Source organism: Meles meles, chromosome 4, assembly GCF_922984935.1.
Source record: "Meles meles chromosome 4, mMelMel3.1 paternal haplotype, whole genome shotgun sequence".
In the NCBI taxonomy this organism is placed as follows: domain Eukaryota; kingdom Metazoa; phylum Chordata; class Mammalia; order Carnivora; family Mustelidae; genus Meles; species Meles meles.
The window spans coordinates 93,711,628-93,729,332 of record NC_060069.1 but is presented as its reverse complement, the minus strand read 5'-3'; the positions used below and the strand labels follow the sequence as shown (position 1 = coordinate 93,729,332).

General features: G+C 38.3%; 1 protein-coding gene across 2 annotated transcripts in view; it reads right to left on the bottom strand.

Annotated features, from left to right (window-relative positions):
• The window catches only part of ATR (ATR serine/threonine kinase), a 99,015-nt gene extending 84,179 nt beyond the window's left edge, over positions 1-14,836 (bottom strand). For both annotated transcript variants that reach the window (XM_046002125.1, XM_046002126.1), the window contains exons 1-4: positions 14,683-14,836; positions 5,643-5,734; positions 4,380-4,529; positions 674-1,551 (exon numbers count right to left, since the gene is read on the bottom strand). In XM_046002125.1, the coding sequence (XP_045858081.1) occupies positions 674-1,551; positions 4,380-4,529; positions 5,643-5,734; positions 14,683-14,741 (1,179 nt within the window). In that variant the 5' untranslated portion in view covers positions 14,742-14,836. The remainder of the gene's footprint in view (positions 1-673; positions 1,552-4,379; positions 4,530-5,642; positions 5,735-14,682) is intronic.
• Positions 14,837-17,705: the final 2,869 nt, after the last annotated feature.

Below are 17,705 nucleotides of genomic sequence, written 5' to 3'. Positions count from 1 at the left end.
TAAGCATCTGTCTTCGGCTCAGGTCATGATCCTAGAGTCCTGGGATCAAGCCCCAATTTGGGCTCCCTTTGCCCCTCCCCCAGCTTGTACTTGCTCTCTCTCTCAAATAAACAAAATCTTTATTTTAAAAAATGCCACAAAGAAAAACTCTATAAGGAAATTACTAACCTCTTCACACTACAAATCCAGCAACTTACAGGTAAAATATTTACCCAAGTTGCTGTATATTTTTTATTGTACTGCCTGTCTCTCTCAGTCTGAATAGGAAAGAAAGGCATAATTTGGCATGACTAGTACTATGTACCCACAGGTTTTCTAAATGTGATTGAATATAACTTGCCAAAGATAAAATCTAGGTGAGTGCTTGAAGTTTTTGCAATTAAGTTGCTAACTGGTCCCCTTTTAATTAATAATGCACGGAACATGCTTATACTTCACAAATTCTACTTTAAAACATTCTACTCCACTGGCAGTTCATTACCAATTTAGTGAAATCCATCTCAAAGTAAAAGTCCATAATGAGGAGCCAAAGTTGATTGTGAAAAAAATCATTCCATTCTGAATATATGTTATTAAAGATATTCTATTTTCTCATTATTACATCTTACATATACGCACACACTTACATTATAACAAAATACACACTTATCAAGCAACCTTAAAAATGACTTACCTCTGCATCTACCTGAAATCCAAGCACATCCACAAGAACTCTACAAATGTTTCTCACATAAACCTTCCTGACTTGTAAAGCAGATTCATACCCAGCTGGCACATATTTAAGAAAATACTGCAGTAAGTGGCACAAAGCTGCTTTTAGCAAATCAGACTTAAGCCGCATAAGCACACCATCTTCAAACATGACACAGAGTTTTTCCAGCAGCATATTTAAATAGACAGGTTCAATATTTCTATAAGCTTCTGCTTCAAAGGGGAACAGTGTTTTTATCAGCTTTGATAATGGTTCTTCATAGAGTTTCAACTGGTCAGCATCCATTTCGACAAGATGTTTTAATAATCCCAAAAAAGAGCTGAAGAAAGTGCTGGCTGGTTGTGCTGGTAATCCTCCAAGCTCGAAGAGTTCAGTTAAAAGGGTAATTGCTAAGGATTTAATTTTTGGACTACCATACTCTAGCAGAACGCAACCTATCTGCCAAAGAAAGAGTTCTTGCCTTCTAAAAAACACAACTGCAACAATACGAATAAGAACTGTTAATAAAGTGACTTCAATAAATTCTAAATTTTGCATGTTCACGAATTGCAAAGGAGCTGGTTGTAAATATCCCACATGTTCATCTAATTGACTTAAAAATCGGCTAACTACCACTGGCCATTCCACAACATGTCCCAGTGCATTTTTTCTATGGAGGTAAATGATATCTTCGAAAAGATGTAGTAATTCCTTTGTCAGTACTCCAAAAATTGCAGGGTTCTTGCTTTTAAAAAGAAATAATAATGAGCAGATAACTTCACAGATTTTCTTGTGTAACATATGACAGGATGGAGTTGCTGCAATCCGCAGAAGTCTTGTTATGATCCAATTACTGAATTCTTCGAAATAAACAAAAAAGATATTAAATAAGTACATCAGAAATGCTAATTAATTTGCTAAATCCCTGATCATTCATTTTTAATTTTTTAAAAAAGATTTTATTTATTTTGACAGTGAGAATTAGAGAGAATGTGCACACACGCACATAAACAGGGAGAGGAGCAGAGGCAGAGGTAAAAGCAGGCTCCTGGCTGAGCAAGGAGCCCAATGCGGGACTCCATCCTAGAGCCATGGGATCATAACCTCAGCCGAATGCAGACGCTTAACGTATTGAGCCACCCAGGCATCCCAATTCATTTTTAAAGTATAACACTAACAAGCCAGTCTAAAACATTCCCTACACAATGGAAATAGGTAATTTAGTACCAATTTTGGAGTCAAAGTCCTAGCTTTCCAATTAGGAGCTGTGTGAACTTTTCATTTCTCTGAACCTTGGTAACTTCATCTCTAAGAAGGGAATAATGAAGGTTACCATGAAGAACAAGTATGACGATACACATGAAATTCTCAGCAAAGTGCTTGAAGTTCAACAAATGGTTACTATTAACATTCCTTCAACAAACACTGCAACTCTGTCCCAAGTGCACAAAAACGAATGTCATAGTCCTCATGAATCTCGTAATATAGTCTCTCAGACTAAGAGATACATTTTATATCATGACCCAGTCAACATATGCATATTTATTTTATTTAAATATATGAAACAAAGGTTTCATGAAAAAGTATTTATTACATGCAATATATTATGGTATTTTCTGGTCAATTATATTTTATTTTCATAACCTACTAATAAGTTGTGACCTATTGTTTAAAAAAGTGTGGTGAGGGGCACCTGGGTGGCTCAGTGGGTTAAAGCCTCTGCCTTCGGCTAAGGTCATGATCTCAGGGTCCTGGGATCTAGCCCTGCATCGGGCTCTCTGCTCAGCAGGGAGCCTGCTTCCTTTCCTCTCTCTCAGCCTGCCTCTCTGCCTACCTGTGATCTCTGCCTGACAAATAAATAAATAAAATCTTAAAAAAAAAAAAAAAAGTGTGGTGAAGGGGTGCCCTAGGTGGCTCAGTCAGTTAAGTGTCTGCCTTTGGCTCAGGTCATGATCCCAGGGCTCTGGGATCAAGCCCCACTTGGGAGGTGCCTGCTTAGTGAGGGGTCTGCTTCCTCTTCTCCCTAAGACCCTCCATCTGCTAGTACTCTCTCTCAAATGAATAAATTAAAAAATATTTTAAAAAATTAAATTAAACTTAGGGGCGCCTGGGTGGCTCAGTGGGTTAAAGCCTCTGCCTTCGGCTCAGGTCATGATCTCAGGATCCTGGGATCGAGCCCCACATCGGGCTCTCTGCTTAGCAGGGAGCCTGCTTCCCCCCTCTCTCTGCCTGCCTCTCTGCCTACTTGTGACCTCTGTCTGTCAAATAAATAAATAAAATCTTTAAAAAAAAAAAATTAAATTAAACTTAAAAGATGGCAAAGAATACAAACAGGTTTTATAATCCAGCTTAGTAACCACTGTGATAGAAGAAATGCAGAACACTGTACTAACAGAAGATAAAGAAGGAGCAACTAAGCCATTGCTAGGGCAGGCAGTCAGGAGTTATAGTCAGAAAACACTTTTTAAAGACAACTATCATATGATCGCCCTGATATGAGGAAGTGGAGATGCAACATGGGGGGTTAGGAGGGTAGGAGAAGAGAAGAATAAATGAAACAAGATGGGACTGGGAGGTAGACAAACCATAAATGACTCTTAATCTCACAAAACAAACTGAGGGTTGCTGGGGGGAGCGGGGGAGGGAGAGGGTGGTAGGTTTATGGACATTGGGGAGGGTATGTGTTATGGTGAGTCCTGTGAAGTGTGTAAACCTGTCAATTCACAGACCTGTACCCCTGGGGATAAAAATACATTATATGTTTATAAAAAAATAAAAAATAAATAAAAATTTTTTAAAAATTTAAGAAAAAAAAGAAAACACTTTTTAGAGGACATGCTATCAAAGCTAAATACTGAAATTCAAGTAAAAAAATTTTAAATACCCTATGCATTGTACAGGAAAAAAAAGATATTTGCTTCACATCTCATTACAAGGAGGCCAATAAAGGGATAAAAGTAGTAGGGAACAATAAGGGTAAAGCCTAGAAAAAAGCTTCAACATCTAGGAGTTAGCAAAAGTGTTTTTAAAGGGCTAGACGGGAAATATTTGGGTGTGAAATACTTATGGCCTCCATGTCAACTACTCAACATTGCCTTTCTAGTAGTTATAGACAGTAAGGAAATACAATGAGTAAAAGTATGGGTTTACCGATAAAACTTTTTTTTACAAAGAACAGGCAACCAGCCTGTGGGCCACAAATTGCTAATGCCTGATCTAAAAGAGATTATCAAAAGCAGAAAAAAGAAAACTGCTCAAGTATTCAATGGCAAATAAACAAATCTGATTATTTCTATTCAATCCTGGGTACCTACTTCATAAGAAAATAGGGGCGCCTGGGTGGCTCAGTGGGTTAAAGCCTCTGCCTTTCGCTCAGGTCATGATACCAGGGTCCTGGGATCGAGCCCCGCGTCCGGCTCTCTGCTCAGCAGGGAGCCTGCTTCCTCCTCTCTCTCTCTCTCTGCCTGCCTCTCTCCCTACTTGTGATCTCTGTCAAATGAATAAATAAAATCTTAAAAAAAAAAAAGAAAGATGCATAAAACAAAACTAAACATTACCATTTTGCTCTCTTAAATTCAGACCAATATGACCGAAATATGCATAAAATGTATGTTATATTTCAGAAGAGCAAAAGAGGGTAGATTTCATAAAGCCAATTGGAAATGCATGCACAAATAGCAGGACTTACCAATACAACTGCCTTTGGCCTCATTTTGGCCTTGGCCTCCATTCACGTTTACAAACATAAGTGGGGAGGACTTCATTATATGCTGGATGAAATCAAGCAACATCACAGAGGTTGGCTGAGAGTCAGTTTTCTTTACAAGTTCTAGAGCAACTAAAATAATAAAAGATTCATTTTAAAGAGTCATGAAAATTAGATGGCAGTCCTTTTGTTAAAAAACTAGACTCTGGTGACCAGAACTGTGTCCAGCATAGTATTTATGACAAATTGATGGGACTAAACTCTATAATCCTATCTTTCTAATTTTAAATGTTTAATAATCATGTACATTCATCTATTATACACTAATTCACCAAATACAGATTAAAGGCCTACAAGATGTCTGGCATTGTACTAAAATCTGAGTGGGGAAAAAACTTCACCTGATTAGGTGAGGGAATCAGACAAACTAATAATTATAATATGGTATAACTGTACCAGTCCACAATAGAAGAAACAAGTGTTTCCTGGATGATGAGATTCTGGTTAGGGAGGGGAAGCACAAGTGGTCTAAACAAGGAGAGTACTATATGAAAACGCATCTTCCAAATATTCAGTAGTCCTTTGTTATTTTCAGCAACTCTTAATTTCATAGATTGGAAAAAGAAAAGCTAACTGTCTATTTTAAGTCATAATATCTCTGCCGAATTTGGAAGTAAGTTTATACACTACATGTATACACTACACATTTATACACTACAAGCCAAATGCTACTCTACATTACCCCTTCTCCACATAATTTTAACAGATATGACAAATGTGACACTATCTTGTCAAATCGGTAAGATTTGTTTTTTAGACTTCCCACAAACAGGAGTTGCTCCCACAACTCACAAGATCTTACTACCTCCCACAGAGTCACCAAGTCTTTAAATTAGAGTTTTTAAATGGCATTTGTTTCTCAACCACTAGTGTAAGACCTAGCTAAAACAGGGTCCACTTCATTAGAAATGGTTATTTTTATCTATTATAATAAATCAAAGAAGAACACCATAGCAAGCAGCAGAAAATCTAGACAACAAGCAGGAAAACAGAATTACTTTAAATGCCTAAATCACACATATAATAAGTTAATATTGTAAATAAGTTTCTTGAAAATAGTTAACTATCATGAATACTAACTCTATATTTAAAACTACATGAGAAAAATGCTAGCATAATGTTGTATATATGAAAAAGAAAACAATTTAATTCATAAAATTTACATAAGAAATAACTGTTTCTTACCAACATTTACATCTGTAAGTATTCGGTCAATGAACTGACATAAAATTTGTCTCGGCTTCTGTACAACTGTATTATATTCCTCTGGACTGGCACTAAAACAGATAAGATTTAAATAAGATAAAAATTTCATTTGTAAAAAATTCTCTAAATTTTAATTTATCAAATGTATTTAGTTTTAATGTTGACATTCATTGTATCCTTCTGTTTAAAAATTAAAGAAAAATCTAAACACCTTACTGATTTAAAGGAAAAAAAAAAACATACTAATGATACCAGAGGCACCCAATATGCAAAATCTAGACCTGCCCTGCCCAATATAGTAGCCATTATTTATGTAGCTATAGAGCACCTGAAATGTGGTTAGTCCAAATTGAGATGTGCTTTAAGTATAAAATATACACTGAATTTAAAATATTTGGTACCAGAAAATAAATATCTCATTAGTAACTTTATATTAATTACATGTAGAAATAATAGAGATGCTGAGTTACATAAAATATATTATTAAAAATTACTTTAACCTATTTTATTTTTTGCCATGTGGCTACTATAAAATTTTTAATTATACATGTAGCTTGCGTTTTATTCATATTGATCTAGACTTGGAAAATCTACAAAACATAGTTTCTTCAACAAATGAATTCTAAAGGAAAAAAAGAGGAGAAACCTATAACAAAGACTTAAGAGCCAAATCAATCAATTACAATCTATGATCCTACAATGGATCCTGATTTTAAAAAAAAAACCTAAAAAAAACCCACAAAAAAACAAAAATAAAACTATTAGGAAACTGTATATGACAACTGGAAAAATTTAAACAGAGGCTAGATATCTGATGTTATTAAGAATCATTCTTAGGTATGATAATGGTATTACGATATGTTTAAAAAGTCTTTATCTTTTACAGATAAATATTGGTATTTATAGATGAAACAATGTTCTGAATTTGCTTCATAGTAATCTGAGTTGAGAGAAAGAGGGCCATGAATTGATAATTATTGGGTTAAATGGGCAACTGATATATCATTTTCCTTCTTTTTGATGTTTGAAATTTTCCAGAATTAAAATTCAATAAAATATTAGGGAAATTACATACAATTATATAAAGTATTAGAACTAATCAAGAAAAAAATAAACATTAAGAGAAGATAATAATTAAGCAGAGCAACTGTATCTTAGGATCCTGAATGAATTGAACTTAAGCTCCATGATTTGGTATAAACCAGCACAGAACTGAATGTAAGAATATAGTATGAAGGGGCGCCTGGGTGGCTCAGTGAGTTAAAGCCTCTGCCTTCGGCTCAGGTCATGATCCCAGGATCCTGGGATCGAGCCCCTCATCGGGCTCTCTGCTCCGCAGGGAGCCTGCTTCCTCCTCTCTCTCTGCCTGCCTCTCTGCCTACTTGAGATCTCTGTCTGTCAAATAAATAAATAAAATTAAAAAAAAAAAAAAGAATATAGTATTAAGTCTGTATTCTACCACACTGGATGAAGAATTATACAGTCATTCACACAAACAACCATTTATTGAGCACCTATAACGTGCCACACTAAATACCAGAAACCACCACTGGGGGAGGTGAAAGACAAGTTAGTGGAGGAGACTGGTAAATCAACCTAGGCCTCTATCCAGGGTGGATTGTGAGGCCAGTCACTGAAACAGTTAACAAAGAAGGAAGCTGGAGAGAAAAACAAAATCAGTTTTAGAAATACTGAATTTAAGGTCTCAAGGGAACAACTAAGTGGGATGCACAAAAGACTGTTGGAATTAAAGTTCTAGTCCCTCAAGGGGTGCCTGGCTGGCTCAGTCCACAAAGCCTATGAGTGGCTCTATGATCTCCAGGTGGTAAATTCAAGCCCCCAGTGAGTGTAGAGTTTATGGGAAAAAAAATTTTTTTTGAAAGCTCCAGTCCTCAAGAAATATCTAGCCTAGAGATATAGATTATCATTATATAACAATACCTATCAAACAAGGCTAAACACATCGTCTACATTACTGCATATTTCACAAGCGGTATGATAGCAATACTAAATCCTAATTTACATATAAGGAGACTGACGTTCACGGAAATTACATAATCTAACACTGCTATAGTTTGTGATAGTGGAAACCTTGAAAACTAGTGCAATATAAGAAGTAATAAGGAAGCCAGAGAACCCGACATTAAAGTTAAAGGGGCCAGGAAGGAGAAAGGAAAAGAGCCAGAAAAACAAAAAGAAAACCTTAAGAGGTATGTTCTAGAAACCAAGGTTAGAATTTCAAAGAGGGAGCTCTAGATAGGATCAAATTAAATTTGTTTGTTAAAATGTCCTTTGATATATTTTTTATTATGGTCACATATACTTAACATAAAATTTATTTTAACTACTTTAATTGTACTGTTCCGTGGTATTTAGTATATTCACATTATTCTACACCATCACCACCATCTCCAGAACTTTTTTATTTTCTCAAGCTGGAACTACTAAGTTACTGAAATTAATAAATATTGACCAGTAATACAAACCCTAGGTATATAGAATCAAAGGCCAAGTAGTTATATTTTTACATGAAAGTGAAACAAACTTGGTGCTATTTATCTTATTATTTAAACCAGCCTCAGCCCATAGAAATAATGCAAGTCACATGTGCAATTCATATTTTTCTAAGTAGCCACATTAAGAATAGAAAGAAACAGCAATTTTCAAAACAATATTATCTAAAATATAATTTGAACATGTAGCTGATATTAAAATTATTAAAGAGACAGTTTTATCTATACATTTTTTATGCTGACTCTTTGAAATCCAGTATGTATCTTACATTTACAGAACATCTTTTTTTTTTAAAAAGATTTTATTTATTTGACAAATTGATCACAAGTAGGCAGAGAGGCAGGCAGAGAGAGAGGGGGAAGCAGGCTCCCCGCTGAGCCGAGAGCCCGATGTGGGGCTCCATCCCAGGACCCTGAGATCATGACCTGAGCTGAAGGCAGAGGCTTTAATCCACTGAGCCACCCAGGGGCCTCATTTACAGAACACATTAAGTTAGACAAACCACAGGTGGCTACATTTAGCTAGTGGCTACCATATTATATGACATTACAGATTTAAACATAACAAAAAATTTTAAAAGTCTAAAATTACAAGGTAATACCAATTGTTTTAGACAAAGTCAAGAGAGTTTGTCTTTACAAACCAAGTATAATTTAGCAAGTATCATCTAGAAATGTAAAATGGGGAGTATTGGGAGAGGAATCAGGACTGTGGGTGGTAGTGAGTGTTCCACAAAGTTTAATTTTCTATAAAGACAATTTATGTCATTTTTATCAAAATTTTTGATACAGTTATCAACTTGTGTTATTTTTATTAAAAAAAATTTTTTTTTAAGTAGGCTCCCTGTCCAACATGGAGCTTGAACTCACAATCCCAAAATCAAGTCACACATCTATCAACTGAGCCAGTCAGGTGCCCCATTTTTAATCCGTTTTTTTAAAAGTTGAGTTTATTATCATTCATTAGATGTACTATTAGAATACTCACTCATGGGAGAGTAAACATTTCTTTTTATACAACCTCTACGTTGGAACTGACCTAAGAGGGTATACTTAGGAGAAAATTTAAATATCTCCTGAAGGTTGGATACATTAGCAAATACTTGATTATCTCTTCTGGGGCAAACATCAAATACCAGGTTAACCAAGATATCATGCATCAACCCTAAAAAAAATTGTAGATTAAAAGTTAAAAAAGTAAACAGGTAAGGGATGCCTGGGTGGCTCAGTGGGTTAAAGCCTCTGTCTTCGGCTCAGGTGATGAATCCAGGGCCCTGGGATCGAGCCCAGCATCAGGCTCTTTACTCAGCAGGGAGCCTGCTTCCCTCTCTCTCTGCCTCTCTGTCTACTTGTGATCTCTGTCTGTCAAATAAATAAATAAAATCTTAAAAAAAAAAAGTAAACAGGTAATTTTAACACAGCATGGTTAAATATCAATAGAGCCAAGACAACACAAGAAGGACACTCAGCCCAGAGCAGAGCCTATCCGTCCAGGCTCCCAGAAGGAAGTGAAACAAAGCTTTGCCTAAGGGGCTAGGCAAGTAAAATAAGGGAAAGGAGGAAGTATTCCAAGCAGAGGAAACAGCATGCGCAAAGGCACAGGAACAGGAACACAGGCTGCTCTAGAAACTGTAAGGAGTTCTGTATGGCTAAAGAAGAGGGAGGCACTAATTGGAAATGAAGCTGAAGCAAAACTGTAAGGTCAAAGCTCAAAGAACCAACTAAGGAGTCTGGATTTTGTACTGAAGACATTGAAAGGTTCTAAAAGTAAGAGAGTAAAAGGTAAACGTTTTTAAAATTTGAATTCAATTATCTCCCTGACTAAAATATTCCAATGGTTTCCCACTGCACTTAAATAATAAGTAATAATGATAATAATGGGCCAGAATAACTCCTTATTCTGGCCTATAAGGTACTAAAAAGGACCTGGCCCATGGCTACTCCTCTACCTTTAACTCACACCAGTCCCTTCTGTGCTTCCTATGGTTTCATCCTTCTTCCCATTCTTTAAAAAACGTAGGCTCATTCCCACCTAGAGACCCTTAAATTTCCCATTCAATCTCAGACACTTCTCCCATTTTCACATGACTGGCTTCTTCTCGCCATTCAAATCTCCTCCGGTGGCTAATGTTAATGCTTCCCAGACTTTCATCTCTCTCCCATTCCCCATTTAACATTTTATGTATTTCTTAAAAATTTACTTATTTTATTTTTTAATTAACATGTACTATGTGTTACATGTGATGAGGTGAATCACCAGTGTTATATAATTCACAGCACTCACCACAGCACATACCCTCCCATGTCCATCACCCAGCCACCCTATCCTTCCCATCCTCCCACCACCGGCCAGAAATCCTGTTTTCTGAGATAAAGAGTCTCTTATGGTTTGTCTCCCTCCCCAGTCCTATCTTATTTCATTTTCCCCTCCCTTCTTCCCATGAACCCCCCCCTACCTCTCAAATTCCTCATATCAGAGAGATCATGTGATAATTGTCTTTCTCTGACTGACTTATTTCACTTAGCATAATACCCTCTAGTTCTATCCACGTCATCGCAAATGGCAAGATTTCATTTTTGATGGCTGCATAGTATTCCATTATATATATCACATCTTCTTTATCCATTCATCTGCTGATGGATATCTAGGCTCTTTCCATGGTTTGGCTATTGTGGACATTGCTGCTATAAACATTGGGGTATACACGCCTCTTCGGATCCCTACATTTGTATCTTTAGGGTAAACACCCAGCCTCATTTAATATTTTAAAAGCAACTTTCATTACCTGAAAATATCTTGTGATTACAAAGTAATTTAATTTTTTTCTTTATGCTTTTTAATAAAGACTTTATTTATTTATTTGACAGAGAGAGAAAGTGAGCGCAAGTAGGCAGAGCAGCTGACAGAGGGAGAGAGAGAAGCAGACTCTCTGCTGAGCAGGGAGCCCAATGCGGGGCTCGATCCTAGGACCCTGGGATCATGACATGAGCTGAAGGCAGCCACTTAACTGACTGAACCACCCAGGCGCCCCTACAAAGTAATTTTAAACAGGAAGATCAGGGAAGGCCTCTCTGAAATGACATCTGAATGGAACCAGTCTGTTCAGAGAGAAGAACAAGGTGCAAAAGTTGAAGGCAGGAATGACCTTGGTGTATAAGAAAAATAAGGCCAATGTCACTGGAGCAGAGTAAGGGTAGGATATGGGGCTTTGAGGTTAGAGAAAGGCAGAGGAGATTATGCAGGACCTCAGAGGCCTTGGGAGAAGTTTGGATTTTATCCTAAGTGTGCTAGAAAACTAGCAGAAGTTTTAAACAGAGGAGAAATGCAAATAATCTACAACATAACTTACAGCTGTTAAAATCACTTTGGTGTTCCCCCCACCCCCCCAGAAAAAAAATCACTTTGGTTGCTGAATGAGAAATCCATTGTAAGTGGGTAAAATGGAAATAGAGAGGTTAACTGAGAGGTTACAATAATAGCCTAGATAAAAGGGGTGCCTGGGTGGCTCAGTGGGTTAAAGCCTCTGCCTTCGGCACAGGTTATGGTCCCAGGGTCCTGGGATGGAGCTCCACATCGGGCTCTCTGCTCAGCAGGGAACTTGCTTCCTCCTCTCTCGCTCTGCCTGCCTCTCTACCTACTTGTGATCTCAGTCTGTCGAATAAATAAAATCTAAAAAAAAAAAATTATTAAAAAAAAATAGCCTAGATAAGAAATTATAAGAATAGCAGCGGAGACGGTGAGAAGTATATTTTAAGGGCAGGGTTGTCAGGACTTGCTGACAGACTATTAAGGGATAAGGAAGAGAAACAAGAACAACCCCCAGGCTTTGGGTTGGTACATTTACAATAACCTGTTGAAGAAACAAGTTTAAAGACAGTAAATCAAGAGTTCTGCTTTGGATGTTAATTTTCATTTCGGGTATAGATGTTCAACAGTAAGCAAACTAATAATATCTCTGGGTAGATATAAATTTGGGAGTTGCCAGCATATATATGATATTTAAAGCCATGGGACTTAGATGAAGTTATTTAGGAAGAGAGTAAAGATGAAGAGAGGACAAAGGATGTAGCAAAAGCACATGGGGAGTCAAGAATGATTCCTACACTTCTGGTTTGGAAAAATGAGTGAATATGGTATCATTTACTGAGGTACCCATACCTCAGTGAATGGGAGGGAAAAAAAGTTGGGGAGGGTGGGATATGTGGAAAAGTTATATTGGCTCTGCTGAGCCTTTTTTTTTTTTTTTTTGGAAGGGAGAGTGACAGAGCGCTTGAGTTTTGGGGGACGAGGGGAGAGAAGAGGGAGAAAAAATCTCAAGTACACTCCCCACTGAGTTGGGAGCCCAACACAATCTCATGACCCTGAGGTGCTGATCTGAACCTAAATCAAGAGTCAGACGCTTAACCAACTGAGCAACACAGGTGCCAAGCTATGTTGAGTCTTAATGGCATATGGGACACCCAGCTAAAACTGCCAGTATAAAGTTGATAAATATTCTATAGAAAATGGATGTGGTCTGGAGAAACATATTTGCAATCATCAAATAGATGGTAGCTGAAGGTAGCAATGGATGGGATCATCCTGGAAGACTATGCAGAGAAAAGAGTGCTAATAGCAAAAAACAGAAGCAAAATTTATCAGAGACATAAGAGTCCACGCATTAAGACAGTTAACATCTCACTTTTTTTCAGAAATCAAATCGCCAGTCAATTAATGAAAAAGAAAGGTAGGGGATGAAAAGGCCTTGATGCCTTCCTTGAATGTGAAACCCAGCTCTGATAACTGCTATCTCTTTTGACTTTGGTTCTTCAATTTCTGTAACTCAGTTTCTTACTGAACAGTAATAAAATACACTCCATTCTACATCATGAAGATACTGTGAGATGGAATAGGCTTGAATGAAGCAGTTGCAATGAGAATCTCATGATAGTTAAAACTATTATTATACAATTCTCCATGTGTCACTTTTTCTATTCTTTCCCTTAGAATAGCCACAATTAAATGAAATGAAAGGTAACATTAAGCCCTGGTGATGTAAGAGACTATAAATAAATCCAAGATACTATTATTTGTACTAGCAAGTCTCATAAAGGAAGAAAAAAGAGGTAAGAAAAATATTAGCTAATTCTACACTAAAACAAGATGGGAAAAAAAAAATCGAGCTTCACATTGAGTCTGAAAGATGAAATCTGCACATCAGTTTCCTAAAATGAGCACTTGTATTCATGTTCCTTTATAAAATGTTAACACAAAGTATGCTTGCAACAGCCATGCAAAGCAAAAAAACAAAAACAAAAAACACACACACACAAAAACAGAATGATTCAGTTAAGTGTGCTTCCTTCATTTTTCCTCTTATTTATGTGACTGAGGAAGACTAAATATCCTTGTATGGCCAACAAGTGGAGATGAACACAACTGCACCGCAAAATGAAAGGAATTAAATATCCCATGGACTTTATATGTCAGTTCTGACTTTGTGTGCTTAGTTTTCAAACAGCTTTAAAAATTGGGAAGCAATTATTCAACTGATAGTTCAACTGCTGTTGTGGTACAAGCCCACTTTTTTCTCGTTCCCAGTGGGTTACAACTTAAAAAAAAAAAAAAAAGGCAAAACAAACACGCTGCCTTCTTTAGGCCTGGCTGAGGGCAAGTTGCTCGTGTGCTGAAAGTGGATGGCAGCCATCCACATCCCTCCCCTCTCTTCAGGTGGGTACTGGTTTACCTGATCTTACTCTTCGTTTTACAGAAAATAAGACTTTGCAAATGAAACAATACTAAATTATCTTCAAATTTTGGCAACATTCTGTGCACACTTGCGAACGTTGCGGCAGATCCCTGGGACTTCTGATTAAAATAACGGATTGGGTACTGGATGACCAACAGGAAATGGATCCTATCTTCAGAACGGCCTAAGGTTTCATTTTGAAGAAACCAACAGCCCTTTTTAGCAATTGGCCTTCCTCGCTCAAAATGAGAACCAGTGATTTTTTTTCTTCTAAGGAGGTAGTTTGGATCAAAACATAAAGCTAAAAACCCAAGTCCTCCCCGAGCGATCACAAAGAATATAAACCGGGGAAGTTCACGGGTCAAGTCCCTCATCTAAAGAAAGAGGTTTCCGGAAGTAAATGAGTGTAGAAAGTGATCGGAAGGGATGGTTCTCTCCAGCTGCAGAGGACAAGCCCCGGGTTAGGGACAAACTCCCGGGCGCCGCTGAGATCAAGCAGGGTCGGCGAACACCTCTCCCTGGACCGGCTTCCCAAAGGCCTGAGGCGACACCTCGCGTATTTTTAACCACCTCTCTGAGGGAGAAGTACGGAAACCAGTCGCGAAACACAATCCCCAAGAGCTGGGCTTGAGGGTTTCCGAGCCGGCAAGCGCGCGGCTGAGGGGTGTGGGGAAGAGCACGTGAGACGCCAGCCTGGTCGGGGGAAGAGCACGTGAGACGCCAGCCTGGTCGGGCGAAGGAGGACGCGGGACTGGGAACGGCCGGACCTGGCCCTACCTGCCCAACTCCCGCAGAGCGGGGATCATAGACGCCAGCTCCAAACCGTGGTCGCCCATGCTGAGGAAACGCGGCACTCATCAACGGAGCCTACACTGACTCCCGGCGTCTCCACAGCTACTTCTGGTGTGAAAGCGCGGCGTCCGACGGTGCCTCGCCAGGCCCAAAACTCCTCCCGGAAGCTGTGGCTCTTCCTGCTCTGTTAGTCTTTGCTCTTTTTCCTCATAGGACCCGGGGGAGGCCCGGAGGCAGAAAAGGGGTGGGGCCAGCAGACAGAGCGCGCGCAGGTCTAATTTCCGACCGCGGATCCGCTTTAGGGCAGAACGCGGGGGTGGCGTGATTCGCGGGGAATTTTGGTTTTTTGCAGGCGCTTTTTGCTCCTCCCACCCTGGGAGGTCCAGAAAGGCGAGAGCCTAGGTTCTGGAGAAGAAACGGGCCTGACGGTCACAGCCCTGCCTCCCTCTCATCACAAAAGTGAGAACAGAGACATTTTGGCGAGTGAAGGGCATGACTGACTAGATCCTAGGTCTCCCCATGGCGGAAAGCTCTCAGATTTCTGCCACTTTCCGGGCATCCTTTCTGAGAGATACGAGACTGCCTGTCTTCCCTGTTTCAGCGGGTTCTTTCCCACTTCAACTCAGGCTTTCTCGAAGATATTCCCAACCAGCCTTTCATATTTAAAAGGGGGTTTGAACTTCTTACATGTGTCTCATCAAATCAACGTCAGTACTGTGTTTATGTCACCATTATGGGCATCTACCAACCGCGATTTAATTTTTAGAGTAAATAAATGGATTCGGGCTGTAGACATTTTCTAGGCCAACCCAATTTATTTATTTGAACAATGGCCATAATAAGAGACAGTTAACATGTCAAAAATAGGTATTTACTCAGGCAAAGCCATGCAGTGTGCTTGCATTTGTTCCAGAGTACATGAGAAAAATAACCGATAGGGTATCTAAAAAATATATCAAGAGGCGCCTACGTGGCTCCATGGGTTAAGCATCTGCCTTCTGCTCTGTTCTCCATCCCAGGACCTCTCCTGCATGCGGGTCCCTGCTCTGCGGGGAGTCTGCTTCTCCCTCAGCCCGTCTAGTGCTATCTGTCTCTCTCAAGTGAATAGATAAAAGTCTTTAAAATAAAAATAAAAATAAATCAGAGTGATGGAATGGCAGCCAAATATGCTCCTGTCTTAGGGATTTTTCATTTGCTTTACCTTCTGCCTCCTCTCTTTCAAATGTTTGTTGAAATGTCACCAGAGAGCCTCATAAAGAATATCGCACTTAAACTCACTCACTCTCTTTCCCTCTCCATTCTGCTTTATTTTTCTTCATAGCACTTGGAACCAAATTCTATATCACATTATATTATTGACTGTGTACTCCAGTTAGACTTTAAGCTTCAGGGAATAGTATCTTACCTGATTTATTCACTTCTTAGATACCCAGGACCTAAACAGTGCCTAGCATGTAGTGTTCACTGAATATTTGTTACATAGTGGAATGCTATAGCGAAAAGAACATGGGATTAGGACTTGGAGACCCTGCACAAGTTCTCATTCCATCTGCTAGAAATTATATGGCCTCAGTAAAATTATTTAACCTCTCTGCACTTCAGTTTTTCATCTATCAAATGGAATTAATATCTACCTCAGAGATTATGATAGAAGTTAAATAACGGTAATAAGAGTCATATAGTGGACCCATTTCTTAGTTAAAATAAGTATACAATACATGCCAATAAAGATAAATCTTGAAAATGATTAGTAAAAAGAGCAAATTACAAAGAGATACGTAATACTATTGTATCACATCATTTTAAAGCCACAAAATAAGGCTGTGAGTTTTGTATACATACATATATAATAAAAACATGGTTGGGAAGGATATATATCAACTCCAAGAGAGTTGTACCCCTCCCCTCCACCCTAGGGAAAGAGAGAAGGGAATGAAATGATAAGGTTTCAATATATCTGTGAGGGTTTTCTTTTAATAGGATCTGAATTAATCATGACAAATGTAACATTTGTTACATCTGGGTGAATGTTATATGACTGTATCTGTATGGATATGATATCCCAAAATGTTTAAAAGAATAGACTTTCTCAAGATTTATTTTATTTATTTTAGAGAGGGGGAGAGAGAAGCCCAAGCAGACTTCAAGTGGAGCCCCATGCTGGGCTTGATCTGACGACACTGGGATCATGATCTGAGCAAAGTCCAAGAGTCCCACACCCAACTGACTACGCACCTAGATGCCCCTAAATATACTTTTTTAAAGCTTGGATTAGATTACATATATGAAAGTGTTTATGCACTAAAAAGTAACAAGTGTTAAGTATTATTTTTAGATTATATGAAGAAAGATTATAAAAATTACAATGTTATATGGAAGGCAATAACTGAATAGCATTAGAATTCTGAAAGGCAGTATACTTAGAAACATTGGAAACAATAGAGCTTTGGGAATCCAATTTAATTCAAAAAGTTATTTTTATGCAAGATATTTTATTAGCTACATCTATGACACAAAGATGAGAACGATAGTGTCTCACGTAGTTGCAAACTGTAGATGTAGAAGGACATTGTCAGAATTCAGAAAATGAAAAACAAAGCACAATCCAATGAATGCTATGAGAGATATAAAAAACATGCACTGGAAAAATAGAATAGGAAGAGATCAAGTATACTCTGTGGAGAGGAGGTAGAGCAGGAAGGGGCTCAGGGAGAACATGGCACCACATCTGAGATGGGATGTGAAGGAAGAGCAGGATATAAAGAAACAAAGATTGGAGAAGAAGAATATTTTCTAATTAGAGGCAGCAGTAAGAGCAAAAGAGCAGCCCCCTTCAGCTGATGTTAGGGAACATTTAGAGTAGTCCAATTGAGTTACTTGTACACACCTCACTAAGAACTAAGGAAGAACTGGAAGATTTTATATAAAGTGACAGTCAAAGCTACACTCAAATCTGGCAGGAGGGTGCAGAACAGAAGGAGGATAGCAGATTACTTCAAGAAATCAAA